This window comes from Arachis hypogaea, chromosome 8 (genome assembly GCF_003086295.3).
Source record: "Arachis hypogaea cultivar Tifrunner chromosome 8, arahy.Tifrunner.gnm2.J5K5, whole genome shotgun sequence".
Classification (NCBI taxonomy): domain Eukaryota; kingdom Viridiplantae; phylum Streptophyta; class Magnoliopsida; order Fabales; family Fabaceae; genus Arachis; species Arachis hypogaea.
In genome coordinates, this window is record NC_092043.1 from 29,381,308 (window position 1) to 29,403,817 (window position 22,510).

At 31.6% G+C, this 22,510-nt stretch overlaps 2 protein-coding genes across 28 annotated transcripts; both read right to left on the reverse strand.

Moving 5' to 3' along the window:
* Window positions 1-916: 916 nt before the first annotated feature.
* On the reverse strand, window positions 917-3,120 carry LOC112706826 (uncharacterized). Its single transcript, XM_025758333.3, has 3 exons — window positions 2,418-3,120; window positions 2,211-2,340; window positions 917-2,018 (listed from the first exon to the last, which is right to left on the reverse strand). The coding sequence occupies exons 1-3, from the start codon at window positions 2,551-2,553 to the stop codon at window positions 1,250-1,252; spliced, it is 1,035 nt and encodes a 344-aa protein (XP_025614118.1). The 5' UTR covers window positions 2,554-3,120; the 3' UTR covers window positions 917-1,249.
* Window positions 3,121-9,654: 6,534 nt separating this feature from the next.
* LOC112706827 (probable sugar phosphate/phosphate translocator At1g06470) lies at window positions 9,655-18,792 on the reverse strand. Of its 27 annotated transcripts, none has more exons than XM_072201007.1 (14): window positions 18,523-18,792; window positions 18,234-18,280; window positions 17,494-17,590; window positions 17,153-17,298; window positions 15,955-16,040; window positions 15,783-15,832; window positions 15,469-15,536; window positions 15,062-15,185; window positions 14,776-14,902; window positions 14,494-14,631; window positions 13,876-14,090; window positions 13,684-13,801; window positions 11,675-13,482; window positions 11,224-11,499 (listed from the first exon to the last, which is right to left on the reverse strand). In XM_072201007.1, exons 9-11 carry the CDS (start codon window positions 14,818-14,820, stop codon window positions 13,878-13,880), a joined length of 396 nt encoding a protein of 131 aa, XP_072057108.1. In that variant the 5' UTR covers window positions 14,821-14,902; window positions 15,062-15,185; window positions 15,469-15,536; window positions 15,783-15,832; window positions 15,955-16,040; window positions 17,153-17,298; window positions 17,494-17,590; window positions 18,234-18,280; window positions 18,523-18,792; the 3' UTR covers window positions 11,224-11,499; window positions 11,675-13,482; window positions 13,684-13,801; window positions 13,876-13,877. The 27 variants fall into 26 exon arrangements, with proteins under 27 accessions (XP_072057114.1, XP_072057120.1, XP_072057107.1 ...); XM_072201026.1 differs by having other exon boundaries at window positions 15,955-16,060; XM_072201015.1 differs by having other exon boundaries at window positions 13,684-13,775; window positions 18,487-18,792.
* Between the last annotated feature and the right edge of the window lie 3,718 nt (window positions 18,793-22,510).

Consider the following 22,510-nt stretch of genomic DNA (forward strand, 5'->3'; position numbering starts at 1 on the left):
AGTTATTTGGCTTCCCAAAGGGGACTCTCCCTCCTCTCATCAAATAAAAGAAACGACTCGCATAGCAATTTTCTTTTTCTTTTTCTTTTTTAATATAAAAAATACCGTTATTTATATGTGTATGTGTATGTGTATGGAGTTTAAGTGGATAATAACCTTATTTAATGTGTACTGAATTATTTTTTTTCGTAATAAATCCATTATCCTTATATTTGTATAACAATTAATAAATTTATATTTTTAACTTTTTAAACAATGGCATTTTTAAAATTTAGCAGTTTGAATTGTATAAGTTATTTGTGCAATTTTTTAAATTAAAAATGTAATTAAGTAGTTTATTTTAAATCGTATTAATGTGAAATTTTATGTTTATAATTTAGAAGACATGAGTTTTATACTTAAAAACAAACTTTTTTTTTATTAAAATAGGGTACTCAACATTTTTTTTCATTTGTCTTACATTTGTTAATCCTGGCCAATTCTCTTTTTCTTTAACTAAAAATGTTGGTCATTTAATATTTAAAAAAAAAATATATTTCACTGTTTAAGACAAATTGTATTTGGAATAAATAATAAAAATTAATTTGATTCGAAATGAATTGAAAATAAATTATTATATTTAAAATAATTATATAAAATAAAATAACTTCTCCAAATCTTTCTCTTTTAATACATAAAATATTTTATTTTCAATCCAATTTCTTGAAAAATGAGAAGATTTAATGAAAACAAGTGTTCAAATAAATTTATAAAACTTATAAGATCAATCTAATTCTTATTATTTATCCATTCAAAAAAATAATTAAAGAATCAAAACAATACCAATCACACTAAAAGAAAATTAGTCCCATTTCTTGGGTTAGTAATTGAGGCTGAAAGACATACAAATATAAAGTGGAAAACAACAAAAGCTATGGACTAATAATTTGTCTTGATGATGATAAAATTCTAATAAATCAAAATGAGGCATTAACATTTTTCTTAGATAACAACAATAAGAACATATAAATGTCTCTAGCTAATGGATGGGGATGAAATAGTTACAAAAAAAAAAATGAAAATGTAAGCTAATAATAATAAGAGTAGTGCAGAAAATATAAAGAAGACATTACCATGTACTGTCACAACTCAGAATTCACAATGCAATAATGAATGAGTTCATTGAAACACAACACAAAACCCCAAAAGCAACCTCATGAGTCCTTTGTTTTTGTTGTTCATCTTCCCTAGCCTACTACACTACTCATCATCAGTCAGAGTACTTGTAATTGTAGATAATGGGCTTGCTCTCTTGTACGGTCTTGTTTTCATCAACACTGAACAACCCATCATTGCCGCTGCTGCTAATAACAAGTTGTTTAATCACCTCTAAATCATAGTCCAATGGGTTTGCCGTTTGGAACAGCCACTTGTCTAGCTTCTCTGTCCACTGGTTATTATTATTAATACCATCATCATCAACCACCATAGGCTGCTGCTGCTGCTCTTCATGATGATGAAACATGTGATGATGATGAAACCCCATTTCTTCTTTCTTCATCTCCCTCCCACCATGGCTACAGCTCCCATCAGATGAACTGCAACTCCCTTCACTCCCAAACATAGGGTAATACTGTTGCATGGGGCTCATCAATGCTTGCTGCTGCTCTTGTTGTTGGTTTTGGTAGAAAGGGAGACTAGACATTATTGCTGATGTTGCAATGGTGGTATTGTAATTATAATAATTAGTACTAGTTGAAGGAGGAGGAGCAGTAGTGAAAGACATGCTTGGTGGAGTAGTAGTAGTAGTAGTAGTGTTGTAATAGTAGTAGTGATGATGATTATTATTATTATTATTATCTGTTGTCATGTGAAGAGAAGAAGAAGAAGAAGAGTAGGGAAAGAATGGTGGTGGGTTTTGTTGATTATGATGATGAGTCGGAAGCAAAGCCATGAGCTTCTTCTTGAGCTTGGTGTTCCAATAGTTCTTGATATCATTGTCAGTCCTTCCTGGCAACTGTGCTGCTATAATTGACCATCTGCAAATTCAAAAAACTATCTAATTGTGGAGGGAGATAGAGATAGAGATAGAGCTATAGGTAGATCTAATAAACTTTTTTTATTTGGCATGATAGATAGATACATGCAAGTGCAAGTGAAAGAAGGCAAAGATCTCTTTTCATTTTACCTCTTTTAGATACATGGATATGATGGAGAATATAAGTATATACCTGCTTCCAATATTAGCATAAAGACTGCAGATTATTCTGTCTTCCTCGTCGGAGAATTCACCATGCTTAATGTTAGGCCTCAAATAGTTAAGCCATCTCAATCTACAACTTTTTCCACACCTCTTTAGACCTACATATAAAAAAATAAACCATCTTAATTATGTAGCTAGCTAGGGACAAAAAAAGGTTCATGTATGTTACTATTACCAGCTTTGTGAGGAAGAGCGATCCAGTTTCCACCAGTTCCATGCTTGTCTATGTACTCTTTCAGCTTTGTGTCTTCTTCAGGTGACCATGGCCCTCTCTTCACATTTGCCTTGTCACAGCAAGGAGCTCTTCCCATTTCTCTTCTCTTTTTCACGATCCAAATTTCAAACTCAAACTTCTCTGCCTACTGCTGCTTCTCACTTATAATAAGAGACCCTAGTTTTTCAACACTTTAGAAAAAATTATTATAAACAAATTTCTCAGCATCGACAAGACGTTTAATTCATTTTTTATTACACGGTTTAATTTAATTTTCCACTACACATGCGTGCTTTTAAGTCGTCTTATTTAATCCAAATACACTAAAGTCTAAAGTAAGTACACTGCACTAAATCTAAATTTAATTTTATAAAAAATATTTCTCTTAAATCATATATCCATATAATACCTATATGATCACTCATATAAAATTATTTTTATATAAAAATCATTAAATAATTTAACATATCTGAATAAATTATACGAGGATGTATTTTAAGAAAAATGTTAGTAAATTAATATTTTTTTTTATCAATATTAACTAATATTTTAATATTTTTATTCTATTAAAATTTAGAATTTAATCTTTAATATTTAAAATGAACTAAAAACTTTTTGATCACCTAGCATTGCTCAAGAAATTAACTGTGAATCATTTATATATAAATGCTTATATTATGAGTTATATATATATATAGAGGTTTGAGTTATGAGATGAGAAGTTTGTATAATGTTAGTTGATGGGTGAGTTATTAAATTAAAAATTTAAAAGCCTGTTTTATTTATTTGATGTATCTGTTGTGGTGTAATTACAGAAGCATCCAAAGTTTGCGAGATAGAGAATTGAAAGAAAGAAACACAGCAGATGAGAACAGGGCTATTGCAGTGATGGATACAGCTACCAGAATTGTGACTCTTTCCAAACACAACGACCAAAATGGAGACTCGCCTGGTTTTCTTCGCACCACATAACATACACTAGTGCCTTCTTTAATTAATTAATTAATTACTCCTATTTAGTTAATTATTATTTTATGAATAATAATGCATTGACACTCTGCCAAAAAGTAAAATGCCAGGCCATGTGTATTTAGCAAAAGACACACACAAAAGATATTTAAATGCTGCACGCAACTAATTAAAATATAGTAATACCATTATACATAACGAAAGGATATGTTATATGTATGATTAGGGCATGAAACTTAATTTGTATAAATATTGATGTACATAAATAAATAAAAAGGATTAAATAATAGTTTTTAAAGTAGTGCTTGCAGCAGGATGGGAGGTGTATATTTTGAAACAGCATACGACACGTCCATATAAACTTTACAGCCAAAAACCAGAAGGAATTATTATAGGTGGATAATAATGCAGTAATATATAGTAGTATTATATTTATATATAACAAACAGAATTGGACAACTTTCCAAAAGGCAAAAATAATTGTTAATATTAATAATGAATTAAGGGGAATCGCGCATGTACTTATTGTAGTGTCTCATATGTGGTGTGGATCAGATTCTTTGGGATTGACTAATCAATGGAAGGGGTAAGGATGATGATACATCACATACATATATAGATATGTATTAGCATTATTAGGAGCAAGATTTGTTGTGAACAAAAGGTAAAACAATGATCTTGCATATGCAGATGGGTCGTGTCACTCTATACATAACATTCCTTTTCTTTTTTCTTTTTAATTTTATTTTAATAGGAATAGAAAGAAAACCTAGCTATGGAGTCTCGGGAATGGCTTTAAGTCATTTTCGTACTTCATATACCATCATGGTGTGCCTATACACTACTCCTCCTCACTCTTTTTCTTTTCATTCATTATAATTACTAATTGTTTGTTCTAATTATTGAAATGAACAACAGAGTACGTACATGATTACATACTAACGTTCGATATTAAAAACTGATGGAGAAAGTGATACTTGATTGATGAATATATAAAATTAATTAATTACACGAGCTCAAATATTAAGTCCAGTTGTGCGTGTCACACTGATAACGTGTGGATTTGCAGCTAAACTGGAACCTATATATATATGTGCAGTTCTGTGAATGCACCTATAATTAGGGTAATTTTAATATAAGGAATTAACCAATTAAATATCTACTAGGTATTCAATTTTGGTCATATCGCTTTCTATTTCTGTTAGAACCTTATAGTAATTCAAGGTTAGTATTTGCCAGAAGAAGTCTACTTAGTCCTCTGGATTTCAATTCTCGAATCTCCTTCAATCGTCTTGTCACACTCACATACATAAAACTCATTGCATAACACAAACTTTCTTGCAAACTTTTATTTTAAGAACCTCAAACGAATAATCATATTCAAGTTTTCCGCAATTTCATCTTCGGCTATGTCTCGGTCAAACGTGGATTTGACCAACAAAAACAATAATAAGGTTTTGATATATAACTGAATAAAAAGTTGGTATTTAATTACTATTTGGATTTACGTGGCCCCTATTAATTAAACACCAAAAGTCATGGTCCTATGAAAGAAGAGTATAGTGGGTTCCATAAAGTAATAAACTTTAGAGATTAAATCAAAGCAATTAATCTGCATCGGTAGGCAGGGATCTAGGATGATATTTTTGGCTTCTTGTAATTAGCTAAGACCTATATATAATGCCTGCATTTTTGTTCCCTTTATGCCCCCAAATAAATATCACTACTATACTGTATATAGTAGTGCTTGTTAACAGTAACATACTACTTATATTTGACCATACTATATAATATTTAACAATTATAAGGCAATCATTAATCATACGATAGAAACGTTTCACCATACATATATCTCCACAATTTTATTACTCTCAGCAACAAGGCCTACACAAATAAATATTGTCCTCCTCTTCTTATTTAAATAAATATATCGTACATTTATATATCACCCAAATATTTATTCGGCAAAACATATAGCTGTGTCTCTATGAAGTTTAGGGGCTATGAACGAATTGGACTAAATCTCTTGCTTGCAATGCATACACAAAATATTTCAGTATTTACAGTGATATAATGTCATGCTGTATAAAGTTGTGACATGTAGTAGTTCAAAAGTAGCAGCATCAATCTGGTGCCAGGATATGGGACAGGAGGAGTAGTAGTAGTAGTAGTAGTGGAGTAGTAGAGTATATATAATTAAATTGATGAATATATATTAGGGTGAATATATAGCTAGGTGGCATTGCAACAAACCCTTATTACCATATTTATATAAAGGTCAAGATGCTGACAAAATTAAAGTCTTATATAATATATTGAAGATTACTGGCTGGGATTGCCACATAATTGCTCATTCGAATAAGTGATCGCAAAATTCAAGCTAGGGACCATTGTGTTAAAATTTTATATTCTGTATATGGCCAAAAGGGACTTGCTACACATACAAGTAAAAAAACCATACAAGTTTTACAAGTTATCAGTCCAAACTTCATTAACATACGCATTAACTCATTTTGAATGGAGCGTAACTACACGCGCCCCACTCAAACGGTTCCTCTTCGTCTTCTTCTTCTTCTTTTTCTCTTCTTTTTCTTCTTTGTCTTCGTCTTCTTCTTCTTCCTCTTCCTCTTCTTCTTCTTCTTCGTTTTTTTTTCGATTTTCATGGTTTCTGAAATTCTTCTTCTTCTTCTTGCTGCACGTTCTTCTTCCTCTTACTCTTCTTCTTCTCCTTTTCTTTCGTTTCTGCACGTTCTTCTTCCTCGTTTTCCTCTTCTTCTTCTTCATTTACGTCTTTTCTCTCTGTTTTCTCGTTTTTTTTCGATTTTTCATAGTAAAATCGTTTTTGAAGAAGAAGAAGCAGCAAAAGATGAGGAGGAGAAAGAGAAAGAGTTCTGAATTATGCATAAGATGTACTTCAACGAATTTTGGGTGTATTTTCTTAAATCTTTTGGGTGTATTTTCTGTAACCCTTTGGGTGTATTCCTATAATCGTTTGGGTGAATTCTTGTAACCGTTTGGGTGTATTTTCTGTAATCCTTTGGGTGTATTTCTGTAATCATTTGGGTGTATTTGAGTGATATCTGACTAATATCTATGGGTGTATCTGACTCATATCTATGGGTGTATCTTACTGATATCTATGGGTGTATTTTTCATTTCAGAAAAAATGGCAGACATGACAGAAATACATCCAAACGATTACATAAAATACACCCAAGAGATTACAGAAATACACCCAAACGATTACATAAAATACACCCAAGAGATTACAGAAATACACCCAAACGGTTACAGGAATTCACCCAAACAATTATAGAAATACACCAAAAAGATTACAGAAAATACACCCAAAGGATTTAAGAAATACACCCAAAATCATGCATAATTCAGAACTCTTTCTCTTTCTCCTCCTCATCTTCTGCTACTTCTTCTTCTTCCAAAACGATTTCAGAGCTTGATGTCAAAAAATAATAGAAATCGAGAATAACGAAAAAAGAAAACAGAGAGAAAAGCACGTAAATGAAGAAGGAGAAAGAGAAGACAAGAAACAAAAAAAAAGAAGAAGAAGAGGAAGAGGAAGAAGAACGTGCAGCAAGAAGAAGAAGAAAGTGCAATGAAAATGTGCCGTAACAGTATGTGGAGGAACTAACGTCAACGACGAAGAACAAACCAGTGAGAAAGGAAGAGAAAAGAACGATCGAAAAAGAAAGAGAAGAAGAAAGAATGTAGTGCGTGTAAAGGATGTAGTACTTGCAGTGAATTTTGGGGGTTAGAGTTTAATTGACTTGTAATACTTACAAGCCCTAATCGCTTGTACGCAGAGTTTTTCTCTGGCCTAATTTGGTAATATAAAAATTAATTAAGTCATGTTGTTAATTATTAAGTAACTATCTTTTGATTAATTGTATTGATACTTAATGATAGTTAATTTATTTTTTGTTTTCTGATGAAGAGAAAATAATAAGTCATAAAATTTTTTTTAATATATATGATTTAATTTATACGTGAAAACCCCAAAACACAAGACTTGTAGTGATTTATCTATAAGTTTGATTTTTATATTTGTACATAAATTGTGAAAATGTGTTAGGTTTGATTAAAATGCTAAAATTTAAAATCCTTTGACGATTTATATAAATAAAAATATAAATAATTTTTTAGAATATGATAATTTAAAATTTTGGTTGTATTATGAAATGTTCTGCCAAGCAACGTGTACTTGTTTTTCGTCTGTTTTCTTTCGGTTTATGAAGTCTAGGAATTGAAAAAACACAATGGGGCCATGGCCTTCCTAATCAATTAAAGTCAAATAAATAAATCATTATAATTAAAAAAATTCAGTAACGATTTCATGAAATTCAGAAAGAAATTCAAAATGACTAGATTAATTAATTAATAGAAGGGAGTGGTGTCATGATCTGCATTGACTCTGAAACAGCAAGTGATGTCTCCCTTTCCTGTATGGTTGGCGAACTAAGCTGACAAAATTGATTTGTGGCATGTGAATTGTGCTAAAACGACTCTCTTTAGAAAGCGATTTTATTGTTCCGTACCAATATAAATAATCTAAATGAAGAAAGAAAGAAAACAAGAGTAGCAACATTGCTTTCTATTCGTTTTCATAAGCTTGAGTTCTAGTAAGTGAAATTGATTTCTCAACACAAACGACGAGTTTCGAAATTTTAGAATGTGAAAAAAGGTTTTATTTGGAGTATGTGTAGTGTATGTAATATTAGAATGTCATAGTTTTAAAATTTGGAAAGTTTAGAGGGTTAGTTTTTTTTAATTAAAATTTGGTCAATATTTAATTAATAAAAATAAATAAATAAATCAATAACTAAATAAACAAATAAAGTTCCTTCTTATTAATCAATTTAAGGTTGGTTTTGGTAATTTTTTTAAGATATTTAAATTTTTGAAAAATATAACCATTTCACTATATTTTTAGTAAATGAAAAAATCAAGTTATATATATAAAGTTATGAGTGTTTTGAAAAGATGTAAAGAAATTTTTGAAGTTAGTTTTTTTTATTAAAAATAGAGAGATTTAAATTCGTAATTTCTTAAATGAGTATAAATAAATTATGTCATTTAAGGTATAATTCATTAACAAAATTAGTTTATAATTACCAATTTAAAAGATTTAATATAATACTATATATTAATAAACGGTGATACTATATAAAAACCCATAAGAAAATGCGTTTCTCTTTTTCTGTATTTTTACGGTATATAAATTTTTATTCAAAAATAGAAAAATATATTGATATAGTATACAATTTTTTGTATATATCACATAAATTTTTGCATATACATAACACAAATTTATTGATATAGTATAAAAAATTTTGTATACAACACATAAATTTGTGTTGTAAATGTATTTTGTTAGTTGAGTGATTTAGTATTTTGAATATGTAGTTCTCTACAAATTTTTATATTGTACACCAAAATTTATACATTATACTTATTTTATTGATTGAAATATCAATATTTTAGATATTTGGTCCTTCAAAAATTTGTGTCAAAGTACCAATTTTTGATATTGTGCACTAAAATTTTAGTGTTGTACAATGTATATAAAAAATTATGTACTCTAATTTTTTAAATATATATAAAAAAAGAAGACGAAAGAGGATGAATAGAAAAAAAATTAAATAAGAGAAGAAAAAGATGTTGAAGAAGTTAATAATGATGAAGGAGACTGTAACGATGTTATAAAAAAACGTGCAAAAAAATTAACGAAAAAAAGAGAAAGAGAAGAAGAAGCAGCAACAACGCATATATACGTATAAGAAAAAAAAGTACACAATAAATTTGGTTGAAAACTTAGTTTAAAAAAACGTTTGAACGCCTAATTTTATTAATTAATAAATATTTTATTTTTAATTATATTTATGGCTACTAAATTTATTTTTAAATTTTAATTAAAAATAATTTTATCAAATAGAATTAGTGGTATTATTTATGTTTATTAAAAGAATTTAATTTTGATGTATTGACAGTATAAAATATTTTATACATTTATATAATTACATTCGATTTTTTATAATTATTTACACGATTAATATAAAAATAATTATTTTACTGATGTATTATTATGTAATTAGATACACGTATAAAATTATTTAATATTAATAACCTATTAAAATTAAATTATTATTAAAATTCACTTTTATTTCGATTTAATTTACTAAATATAATTGTTATTTTTTTAAGAAACAGAAACTTTATCAAATTGGACGTCATTTCTACTGTTTATTATTATTTATCATTAAACATCTGTATGCATGACCTAATAATATGAATGTGACAGATATTTAATAATATTTGGTTTACCTTGAGCATTGATTTTTCTTAAGTACCTTGAACTTGTAAGTAGATGTAGGCACGCATGAGTATAACGAAATAATTGGTTATTACTTATTAGTGTAGGGTGGAAGAGAGAATTAAAGTCAAAGAAGGTGTAAGAAAAAATAAAAAAAATATGTAAAGTGGGATATGTGGTTGGTCGATGAACGATGTGATGTGTGATTTTGGATGAGAAGATGAATTGGCATGAGTTGAAACGTTGAAGAATGCATGATACGTGGCTATGCTCATAATTCGAAACGTGTCCCTTGTGTGAATACTGAAGACGCCTCCCGCACGTGCATGCACGCTCGCTCCATACAGTCCTACTACTATATACTCATAGTACCCTATCACCTCTTCCTTCTACTTCTGTGGGGAATAATATTTGAACATCTTCAAAGCTTGTCAACCAGACTGTGCCATCCATACATGTTTTGGACAAGGATAATACCTATAATTATCATTAAAAATGAGAATATTACGTTATTAATTAACGGATATATTATTAAAATAATTAAAGTTATTAGCTCACAAAATTATTTAATTATAATATTCAAAGTTCACATTAAGTTGTATTTGTTTACAAAAATAAAACATTAAGACATAAAATATAAAATATAGATAATGATATTGTGTCTATAAATATTCAATTAGTGTATTATATATGAAAAATATTACTATACAATAAAATTTAGTATTTAATCAGTCTTTAATATTATTTAATTATTTTTAATTAAAACATATTCCTGTTTTTTAGATATATATTGATAATTAAGATTAATTTAAATTTTAAAAACTAAAATTTCTCTGACTTTCTACTCATTTTATAGTTAGTCATCGAGTCTTTTTACGTTTCTTCTCTTTCTGTAACATAGTTTTCTTCTATCTCGATCTTTTGTATAAGACCACTTCTTTTACCACAACTAGAAAATGGATTAATACAGACAGATTTACAGACAGATTAGTCTTTATTACAGACGGATTTTTGGTTACCGACGAAATTACCGACGGATTTTGTGCCTCTGTAAAAGTCCCGTCGAAAATTATTTACCGACGGATTTTTTTCTGTCGGAAAATTACAGACGGATTTTTAGCAGTTACCGACGAATTTTCCCTCTGTAAATTTTCTATCCGTTTTCCAAAGGCGAAGAACTTTCCGACGGATTTTCCGTCTGTAATTACAGACGGATTTTTCGACAAATTTTCTGTCTGTAATTACAGACGGATTTTCAGACAGATTTTTCGTCTGTAATTACAGACGGATTTTCCGATGAATTTTCCGTCTGTAATTTGAACTTTGGAAAATCATCCCGTTCTGATTACAGACAGAAAATCCGTCTGTAAATCCGTCAGTAAGATAAAATAGAATTTTTTTTAAATTTTTTCATTGCAAAATGAATACTTTAAATTTGTTTTCTAAATTTACTCCATCAAACACTGTAAATTGAAAAAAGAAAGCCAAAAATCACATAAATAAACATAATATTCATTACATGATACCTATAAAATTGGATGTTATTTTTCAACATCATTGGCCAATATCTCATTGTCTTAATAAAAAAAATACCCAAAAAAAATAAGATGACCATCCCAATGTTATATGAATGTCACAAATTACACTTAGCACTTAAAGATAGAATAATCTAAAATATTAATAGATAACTAAGTTGCATTAGCAGCATCAAGCTCCACATTGAAAGTTAATCTTGACATCTCCTGACTGAAATAGAATTAAAATCCGAATTGGAATTGGAGTAAATCAATCTATGCCAAAGAATCAAAACATAGAAAAACAGAGAGAACAACAAAAGCAAACAGAGATCAGAACAAAAATAAAATAATTAAAGAGTTCTTCACAGAGTGCGGAATGAAAAAGAACATTTGAAAGAACTCACCTGGGCTAAGCAAATTCAAACCAGCAGGAAGCCTAGGCACAATGATGAGCGGATAATTTGTACGCTTTTTGGCATTATTTTTAGTATGTTTTTGGTATTATCTAGTTAGTTTTTAGTATATTTTTATTAGTTTTTAGTTAAAATTCACTTTTCTGGACTTCACTACGAGATTGTGTGTTTTTCTGTGATTTCAGGTATTTTCTGGCTGAAATTGAGGGACCTGAGCAAAAATCTGATTCAGAGACCAAAAAGGACTGCAGATGCTGTTGGATTCTGACCTCCCTGCACTCGAAGCGGATTTTCTGGAGCTACAGAAGCCCAATTGGCGCGCTCTCAACGGCGTTGGAAAGTAGACATCCTGGGCTTTCCAGCAATATATGATAGTCCATACTTTGCCCAAGATTTGATGGCCCAAACCGGCGTTCAAAGTCACCCTCAAGATTTCCAGCGTTAAACGCCGGAACTGGCACCAAAATGGGAGTTAAACGCCCAAACTGGCATAAAAGCTGGCGTTTAACTCCAAGAGAAGTCTCTGCACGAAAATGCTTCATTGTTCAGCCCAAGCACACACCAAGTGGGCCCGGAAGTGAATTTTTATGTCATTTACTCATTTCTGTAAACCCTAGGCTACTAGTTCTCTATAAGTAGGACCTTTTACTATTGTATTTTCATCTTTGGACATCTAGTTCTTAGATCAGATCGAGGGGTAGCTATCTTCATTGTTATGCTATCTTAGATCATTGGGAGGCTGGCCTCATGGCCATGCCTAGACCTTGTTCTTATGTATTTTCAACGGTGGAGTTTCTACACACCATAGATTAAGGTGTGGAGCTCTGCTGTACCTCGAGTATTAATGCAATTACTATTGTTCTTCCATTCAATTCCGCTTGTTCTTGTTCTAAGATATCACTTGTTCTTCAACTTGATGAATGTGATGATCCGTGACACTCATCATCATTCTCACCTATGAACGTGTGACTGACAACCACCTCCGTTCTACCTTCGATTGAGTGAATATCTCTTGGATTCCTGATTGCACGATGCATGGTTGATCGCCTGACAACCGAGTGCTCGCCTGACAACCGAGCCAACCATTCCGTGAGATCAGAGTCTTCGTGGTATAGGCTAGAACTGATGGCGGCATTCAAGAGAATCCGGAAGGTCTAACCTTGTCTGTGGTATTCTGAGTAGGATTCAATGATTGAATGACTGTGACGTGCTTCAAACTCCTAGCAGGCGGGGCGTTAGTGACAGACGCAAAAGAATCACTGGATTCTATTCCGGCTTGACCGAGAACCGACAGATGATTAGCCATGCTGTGACAGAGCATAGGAACATTTTCACTGAGAGGATGGGAGGTAGCCACTGACAACGGTGAAACCCTTGCATAAGCTTGCCATGGAAAGGAGTAAGAAGGATTGGATGAAGACAGTAGGAAAGCAGAGAGACGGAAGGGAAGGCATCTTCATGCGCTTATCTGAAGTTCCTACCAATGATTTACATAAGTACCTCTATCTTTATCTTTGTGTTTTATGCGTCTATCACTATATCCATTTGAGTTTGCCTGACTAAGATTTACAAGATGACCATAGCTTGCTTCATACTAACAATCTCCGTGGGATCGACCCTTACTCGCGTAAGATTTATTACTTGGACGACCCAGTGCACTTGCTGGTTAGTTGTGCGAAGTTGTGTTAATGCCATGGTATTGAACACCAAGTTTTTGGGGTTCATGACCGGGGATTATGAGAGTTGTGAAAAGTATTGTTCACAATTTCGCGCTACCACACAACAAGAGCAGGATGATTCTGCACACACGCCAAAAAACCTCAGACAGTTCAGCAAATACAACTCATCGTAAGATTCAACAACACTAGGGAAATTATAGTTAAGAGAAGGATCAAGTTAAGAGAAACTCAGGGCATTTTTAAGCGAAATGCAAAATGGCTCCACTAAAAAATATAATCTGATCAGGATTCATATCATAAGAGTTCATTGGATTCACATACCTGTAAACTACTTGTGCCGCAGCCTACAACTGTGATAGTCCCACCGGTAACAGTTGCACCTGCGAGGAAGTAGCTGGCACTAGAAGCATCGCCTTCAACAAAAGCATTCCCAGGAGACCTGTTAGGAAACTTCCAATTATAGTCACAATAATTTAATTCTAAAATCTTTACAACTCAATAATAGAAACTTACTTTTACTTTTGACCTCCGTGGACCAAGAACCTATCCCAGTTACCACTGTGCTCCACATGGACTCCAAAGCGCTCCATCAGTTTCAAAGACATATCAACGTAGGGAACAGAAATCAGTTTATCGATAATCTCAATTTCAACATCACCAAGGGTCAAAGGAGCTGCCATGAGCAATGCAGTCAAGTATTGACTGCTAATTGATCCAGACAACTTCACCTGCAAATAAGATGAATAAAAGCATTTGAAAATGATCAAATAAACACCGGTTACAATATTTTTCTTCAGAGAAGTTATAATTAAAATACCATATCTATGTAAAGTTATCGAGAGTTTGTAAGTAACTTTAGAAAATTAAGCAATCCCATTTCGAAGGACAGTCCATGACTCATTTCTCAATTTGACCGAAAAATTATAAAAGTGATGGATAAAGTTTGATAAGAAAAATCCTCATCCAACATTCCTCTCACTATTTAATTCAAGAACCAATCAGTGGCTTGTAATTGTCATTCTAAAATAGAAGAAAGATCATTCAGTATGTTTTATCCAATGCATGTTTTATCCAATACCAGTATCCAATGCAAACATTAAGGACATAAAAAAATGACACTGAATCCCACACCTTTGCTTTCGGAGCGAGACGAGCCATGAGAGCTGCAGCAGCATTACCAGCATTGTTCTCCTCTATGAAACTGATGGTTGAATTGATGACAAGAAAAGTGATAATACCAACAAAGTCTTGCCAGTCAGGAGGCTTACCCTGTACAATAATAATAAGAGCAAATACAAAATAATCAAACTCAGATTGAGTTCACCTAAACTTAGCAAAAAGTCGAGTTAATTCAAGAGTTTGATACACCTCCATTGCTAATAACAAGTTTTAGAAGCTAGTAAGCACACTTACCCCTCCATTGGCAAGAGCAATTGCCATTATAGCAGCAACCTCCATAACCCAAGAAAGGAGATACTGGATCTATTTCTACAGCATCAATACTTTCATCAAGAATTCCAGGTTCAGTTTTCACTTCCACCTATTAAGAGAAAGGAGATATGAAACAAAAGATTAGAAAAACGTTATTTCAGTGAAAATGCAATCACTTGATATGGGCAGCAAAATTAAAATTATGAACTATACTTTGTAATATTGGACTAGGATATAGAATAGAATGAAGTAAGTATTCAAAACGTACCTCACTCTGATTTTTGCTACTATAACGAAGGTCCAGTTGATCTTTCATGTTTTCTCTCATTTTTCAAAGTAGATGGGTTTTTTTTGGTACTACAATATGGAATCGTATTCTTCACCGCAGAATTCTGTGAAATAAAAATGAAAACAAATTAATAGACATCTCATCACAATGCAACAATGCCATGAGTTATTATTAGAGAAAAATAAAAAAACAAGCCATGAGCATTGTAATATTAACCCTCTATAAGCAAGATATAATCACAAACAGTTACAATGCATAGCCCTGAAAAGAAGAATCTAACCTGCAGTAACAGTTTCACTGCTTGAAAATCTAACTAGATGCAAGGTTTGAGATACATATTAAAATATTAAATTATCACCATGAAAAATGAAGGGCCTCATTTGTACCTGTTAATAGTATCCCAATGGAGATGACCATGATGATGCCTGATAGTTTAAAGCTTGGTGTCTCCAACCTTCCAACATATATTTACATTTAAATGTTAGGTAAGATTATAATGTGTATTATAATGCTATATACATGAAAGTATATATATAGCTGAGAGCGTTTTTATCTGAAGTACGTCACTTGAGATCTCTCAAGAATAATATTTGCTTTCCATAATACTCCCACAAATTTTCTTGGAGCAGCTCCTTAAGATTTAATTTTTTCTTTTCTCAAATAATCACATAATTTACAGAGGTAATTACAAGAAATTCACCTGAAAGCAAATGCAAACAGAAGTAGAAAAATTGGAGCAGCAGATTTACACTGAAAAGAGCAAAGGAATGCAATTAAGGTCCGGAAGGATGATTACTTCCATTAAAACAGGAAAATAAACTCAAAATGACATTTATCTCAATTAACATGAAAAGAAAATAAATCCTACTTACCATTGTAGCAAATGTGACAGAGATAAAAACTAGAGATGCATTGCTCAGGTTAACATCCATTGCTGTTCCAATAGCAGTTGGTACAACTGTAAAAGGCAAATTCCATCTGTGGCATTAGTTGATAGAAAGGTTAATATTATAATGGCAGAAATTTGCCAAAAAAAAGTGCGCTTTCAGGTGAAAGATGAGAGGAAGTAAAATTAATAGAAGTGTCACTTGACTCACTTCCAACCATCCTTTGCTAAGAAGCATGATTTTAGATACAACTTCTGGAATACAGGACAGATATAGGTACAAAATGAAAGTACAGCTACAAAGTATAAGGGATGATGAAAGACAATAATCAAAACAGTGCAAATTTTAGTTAGACTGCAATGATCAAGTCTTGACACTGCCAATAGATTGCAATTTACTTGAAGTGAACATTTTTAGAACCAATGTATGCTAAAGAACCATAAGTTTGTTTGTCAATATGAAATATGGATGAGACAAGTCTAGTCTCCATTAAATGGATTGGTACAAAGATGAATACCTAACAGGTTTGTTATTCTTGACAGAACTACATGTTTGTTCCTTGTAAATATAGAAAAGTATTCCATGTAACACTTCCTACGATGCTGATCCAATTTTGATAAAGCAACGGCACTAGAGCAAAGTTAGCCCCCAAGAATTTCACCTGTTCCTATCCTCTGGTGTACAATGTTTTGGAAGATATTCACAAATCGCAAGCTGATATAAATAGAACCAGAGATCCCAAATATTGTGCTAAGTGGAGCTTATATCATGTAATTACTTCACTTTTTTCAATGCCTCAAAGTTCAAAATAGTCAAATGCAACGTTCATGTGTAGATAGGTCCTTGTTCTCTCAATTTGTCAAATTTTATAGTTAGAAAAAGGGGGGAAAAAGTTAAAGAAGATAAATGAAAGAACCTAGTTTAATCTCATATCTTAAAAACTACAACTTTGGACCTCAGAATCAATGGCAAATTTATGAGAGAGGGGTTTCTATAAACTTGCTCTGCAAATCCTAGAACACTTAAGAATTAAATAATCCTAAAATATTTCAGCTTCTTGTTCTTTAACTGATACCTCTATTTTCAAATGAATATAATATATCAAACACTGAATTTTAAAAAGAAAAAAGAAAATGAATAAATATAAAAATTATTAAGAGGAGAAAGGGATATAGAGATATACCCTCCAACGCTTGAGTCGTTGAACGGAAGCATCTTTTGTTCTGACAATATCAAAGGGATTGGAGGAGGAGCCTCCATCGTCGATGTCACCGGAGCTCCGAGGAGCTTCTATGTCGTCCTTTCCATAACTCATGCTTCTTCCAATAACTGTCGCATGAGAGATCACACTGTAAATGTTACTCTCTATCGTATTCGTTCATAGTGGCATTATCATTATCATTATTCTCCATCAACCATCACTTCAATTGCAATTAGCAAATTAAATCAATTTAACGGTGAGTAATGAAATAACGAACAGTAGTGAGCATTGACAATTAAATTAACTAGTCTTCATTGACTTACCAGTAAAATTAGAGAAGAGTAGGTTTTAACAGTGATAGTGATAGCAACATTGTCTTAATCTGTGGTACGATCTTCTTCCTTATCTTCGTCGATTGCTCTTCAACCATTCAAACAAACAAGAAACGACGAGCTTAATTAACAAAGCGTTTAAATCTCGCATTTAATTTTAAAAGAGAGATACTTTTCTAATGTAATTGGTTTTCTGAGGAATCACGGGTGGAAGTTGTAGATTCAAGGAAAGTATCCACCACGCTAAGAATATATTCCACTCTTTCTTTATTATTGTAATAGCAGTTATCATGCAAATTGAAATGAGTTTAAAATGAAGATGTAAATTAAAGGATACAATAAGAAATATCCATCAGGCCTAAAAAAAGTAACTCTCTGACTACCATTGAGTATGACTTTGACATCGACACTTTTTCAGGAATTATATAGTCTTTTGTTCCTAAATCTACAAACAAATTTATGCACACCATTAACAAGAAATGGATGCAAGGAATGGATGCACACAAAAGAATGGATGCACACCACAATGAACTCTAGCAAAACCTTGCTGAATTCCACTCAATTAACATTATCAGATACACTCTAAAGTTTATTGAACAAAATATAAAAAATTTGCCAATTCAAATGCAATGGTTATTCACATCAGTCACCATCCAACAATTAGATTTTGAATTAACTAAAAAGTAAGAAAATAAAAATCAGAGTGACAAAAAAAGAAAAACAAAGCATACTGCTGGGGATTTTCACTCGACCATAGATGATGTAACCTTCAGCGGACCTGAAAAAAAACAAATTAGGATTAAAATCGATCCACATAACATAATTCTAAACCAGAGAGAACAAACGGAAAATTAGGGTTAAGGGACGAAAATTAGGGTTAAGAAAAACAGGGAAGGGACAGGGTTAGGGTTAGGGATAATGAAATCGGAACAGAATCACAATGGAAGGATTAGGGCTAGGGACAAGAAGGAGGCGGAGGCCTACCTGAACTAACAGCGATGAGAGAAGACGATGACAAACCTTCGGCGAGGAGAGAAGAAGCAGTGCGAGAGCAGCGGCGGAGGGAGCTCGTAAGACAAGAGCACGGCTGAGAGAGCTCGTGTGACGACGAAAAGAGCAAACGCATTGAGAGCGGCGGTGGAAGGAGCTCGTGCGACGTGAGCCACGGCGGCGGCAGTGACGGCAACAGCGGAGGACGTCACATCTTCAATGGAGCTTCAGTGGAGAGAGAGAGAGAGAAGGCATGGGAGTAATTCACGTGAAAAAAAATGAACTGAAGTATTCGGGAGTAAAGACTCATCTCCTTATTCTAATATATTTCCGACGGAAAATTTAAATTACAGACGGATTTTTTGTCTGTAATAATTTAATAAAATACAGCGTTTTGTCTATTTAATTACAGACGGATTTTCCGTCTGTAACTATTTCTCACTGAAAAAAATTAATTTTTTCGACGGAATTATCGACGGATTCTCTTTTCCGTCTATAATTTATGCTAATCCATTTTTTTGTTTTCCAACAAAAAATCCCTCTAAAATTTTCTCTGTATTTCAGTGGGATAAAATCCGTCGGAAATATCCGTCTGTAATAACTAGTTTTCTAGTAGTGTACGTTTCTTACTTATGTTATATTATTTCGTAGTTGTAAAGGTTAGGTTCATTGGTTTAAATGAATGAATTTTAGATGTGTGCAGGAATTAATTTAAAAGATGGGATATTATTTTGGATGTGTTACAAGTCAATCTAGTTAGCTTTGAAAAAAAATTTAACTACTATAATCAAGTGTAATTTATGCACAATAAATGAACAATTAATAAATTCGACACACTCTACAAACAAGCAAAAACACTATATATAGAATAACCAATTACATTGTATAAATTACTTACCTGATTAGTAGTCGTAGTAATAACTCTACATTAAGAACTTAAAGACGATACTTCAAATTTATTCCTATTACACATTCCAAAATTTATAATATTACACATACAAAATTATATGTTTACACAACCTAAATCACAAGCTTGCACACCAAATAACTAATAGTCAACAAAAATCACCAATAAAAACAAATTAATTCTTAACACAAGTATGAGAATAGAACAACCAGACAGCAGTAAAATTCACATAATATTTTCTTGCAAATAACTAAAACTCACGTAAACAGATCCAAAACTCCGTGAAAAACATAAACACTTCCAAAATACAGAAATTGTACATACAAAAATAATTTAACATTGCAATATATATGAGAATCTCTTCAAGCCATTTTAATCTATTTTTAATTACAAAGAAAAAATATTATACAAAATAATAAGAAAAACAATAGTGTTAGAGAATGCGCAAAGAAAAACTCTATGAACAAAGACCCATACAAACTTTAGGTATGTTTTCGGCGCGGATGAACGGCAACACTGATGCGAACGAACGGTGACGAGGAGGAGGAAGGCAGTGACGAATGAGGGTCGAGGAAGAGGAAGACAACGTTGTGGATGAGCGCTGAGGAGGAAGAGGACGACTTCAAGGATGAGCGCCGAGGAGAAAGGTGTCGCGGATGAACAACGGTGGAAGGAGGATGATGAACTACGGACAGCGTGCGTCTCTAGGTTTATGATGTGCGGTGAATGTGACTGTTCTACTTCCTTCAAGATTTTGTATGGTATTAGTTAATAATTAGATGGTTTAAGGTTATTTTAAAATATTAATGTTAGAAACAAGAGACTAAACTTTGTGTATTATTGAGTGTATTCAAGTTGTAAATTCAAGTTGTCTAGATTGATACAATATAAAAGAATATTTATAGATACTAAGAGAATCGTAATAATAAAGACATAATCTCCTATAATAAATATTCAGATATACTAAATAATACTAATTGATCTTAATTGATCCTAATTATATTCTTCCTAATTATATTCTAACATCCCCCCTCAAACTCAAGTGACAACTTGAGTTTGAGACTTATTTAAAACAACCAAATAAAGAGAAGAAAGAAAAAAATGCATAAACTCTCTAAAATGGGTTCAGACAAAACTGGCAGAAGAAAGCGCAGATGGAACTGCCGCTTGTCTGAAGAAAGCGCAGACGGAACTGTGTCGCTTGTCTGAAGAAAATGCAGACGAAATTGTCACTTGTCTGAAGGAAGTACAGATGGAACTGTCGAAAAAATGCAGACAAAACTGCCACAAGAGAACACAGACGGAACTGTCACGAGAAAAACGCAGATAGAACTATTGAAAGAGAGCGAAAACTATACGATTTCTTTATAAGAATAGGTAAGCAGCGGATGAATTCGGCTCGAAAAAAAATAGGCTAATCGGTGAGGTAAAAAAGTATCAAATGAGTGACATAAGAAAAAAAGAATGGCATAAAAAAATGCAAAAACTATGGTGATTTTATCGCAAGGAAAACAACCTATCATTTTCAAGGAGGATACCATGGTTCTGATATCATGTTAGAAACAAGAGGCTAAACTGAAAAAAGGATTTGTGTATTATTGAGTGTATTCAAGTTGTCAATTCAAGTTGTCTAGATTGATACAATATAAAAGGATATTTATAGGCACTAAGAGAATCGTAATACTAAAGACGTAATCTCCTATACTAAATATTCAGATATACTAAATAATACTAATTGATCTTAATAATTGATCCTAATTATATTCTTCCTAATTATATTCTAACAATTAAAATCGAAATTTTGTATTTTAATTAATTTGATTTTTGGATGTGTATTTAAATTGTAATATATTAATAATTAAATATATTAAATTTGAAACAGAAATTTAAAATTTAAATTTTAGATTTCATTTTTATTTAGTTTGTATTTTGGATGTGTATTTAATTTTAAAAATATAATAAATCTATTCATAATTTTTAGATGTATTTATTTATTTTATTAAATTATTATAATAAAAAGTTGAATATTGTACAATTTTTAAAGGATACATAGTTGAATTGATTTTATATCTATTCTGATATGAAGAACACAGAAATACTAACAAAAAATATAACTTATTTTTTATTTATTTTTATTAATTTTTTATAATTATAATTTTTATTATTATATTTTTTTCAAATTTTTTGAACGAAAAAATTAAGAATAATTAGATTTCAATAATTTATTCTATTTTATCATAAAACAAAATATAAGAACATTAAATTTTGTGTCTATATCTTTTATATCTATTTTTATGATCTTCTCTTATCTCTTTTCAGAAACAAATCTAGTAATTATCTAATAAGTTATACCCAAAAAATGAAAAAACGAAATAAAAGAAAAAGAGAAGTTAACAGATAAGTTTTTGTTCATTCTATCGCGTAAAATAGAATTTTCGAATCTTTCTAGCTCTACCAAAAGGCTTGAACAATACCCTAGCCAATTCTTCGCATATAAACACATAGAATAGTTTTCTTATTTGTCATCAACTAGAGATAAATGATTAAGAATTTCATTTAATAATGATAAAGATGAAAAAGGTTTTGATGGAATAATAAATTAATTAAATTAATAAGAGAAGTGATGCATGCGGCATTAATTAAGAAGTATGGTACGTTGAAGTGGCTAAGGTCTCTATATCTCTGACTGCACCTTACTTTCTGGTGAAGTTGCAGCACTCTTGCTTTGAGAGAGAGAGAGAGAGAGAGATAGTTATTAAGTGGCCAATGGTGGTCCAATAATAATCAGGGAAAGGAAGACGGAAACATAGATTAAATAAAAGACCAATCAATCATATCATTCAAAAAACAAATATAAACTACTAGTAGCAGGGTAAAACCAAGAAACCATTATATTTACTGGTTCGTTGTAGATTTCTATGATGTTTGATATGAAGTTGGTGAAGATAGGTTGCAAGTTTGAATTTGGAAAGTAGGTTGATTTAACAAAGAAGCAATGCAATGCAAGACGACAACTTCAAAAACGTTGCATCGATCTGCCCTTCGTTGACTCATCATCTTCTTTTCAAAATACATATATATTATTATTCAAAATTATATAACATATATGCG

Coding starts and splice junctions, on each gene's coding strand:
- LOC112706826 (XM_025758333.3), bottom strand. CDS start 2,553: ATGGGAAGAGCTCCTTGCTGTGACAAGGCAAATGTGAAGAGAGGGCCA. Junction 2,341..2,417: donor CGCTCTTCCTCACAAAGCTG/GTAATAGTAACA, acceptor TTTTATATGTAG/GTCTAAAGAGGTGTGGAAAA. Junction 2,019..2,210: donor TATGCTAATATTGGAAGCAG/GTATATACTTAT, acceptor TTGAATTTGCAG/ATGGTCAATTATAGCAGCAC.
- LOC112706827 (XM_072201013.1), bottom strand. CDS start 14,820: ATGGAGGTTGCTGCTATAATGGCAATTGCTCTTGCCAATGGAGGG. Junction 14,632..14,775: donor TTGCTCTTGCCAATGGAGGG/GTAAGTGTGCTT, acceptor ATTATTGTACAG/GGTAAGCCTCCTGACTGGCA. Junction 14,091..14,493: donor GTCTCGCTCCGAAAGCAAAG/GTGTGGGATTCA, acceptor TCTTATTTGCAG/GTGAAGTTGTCTGGATCAAT.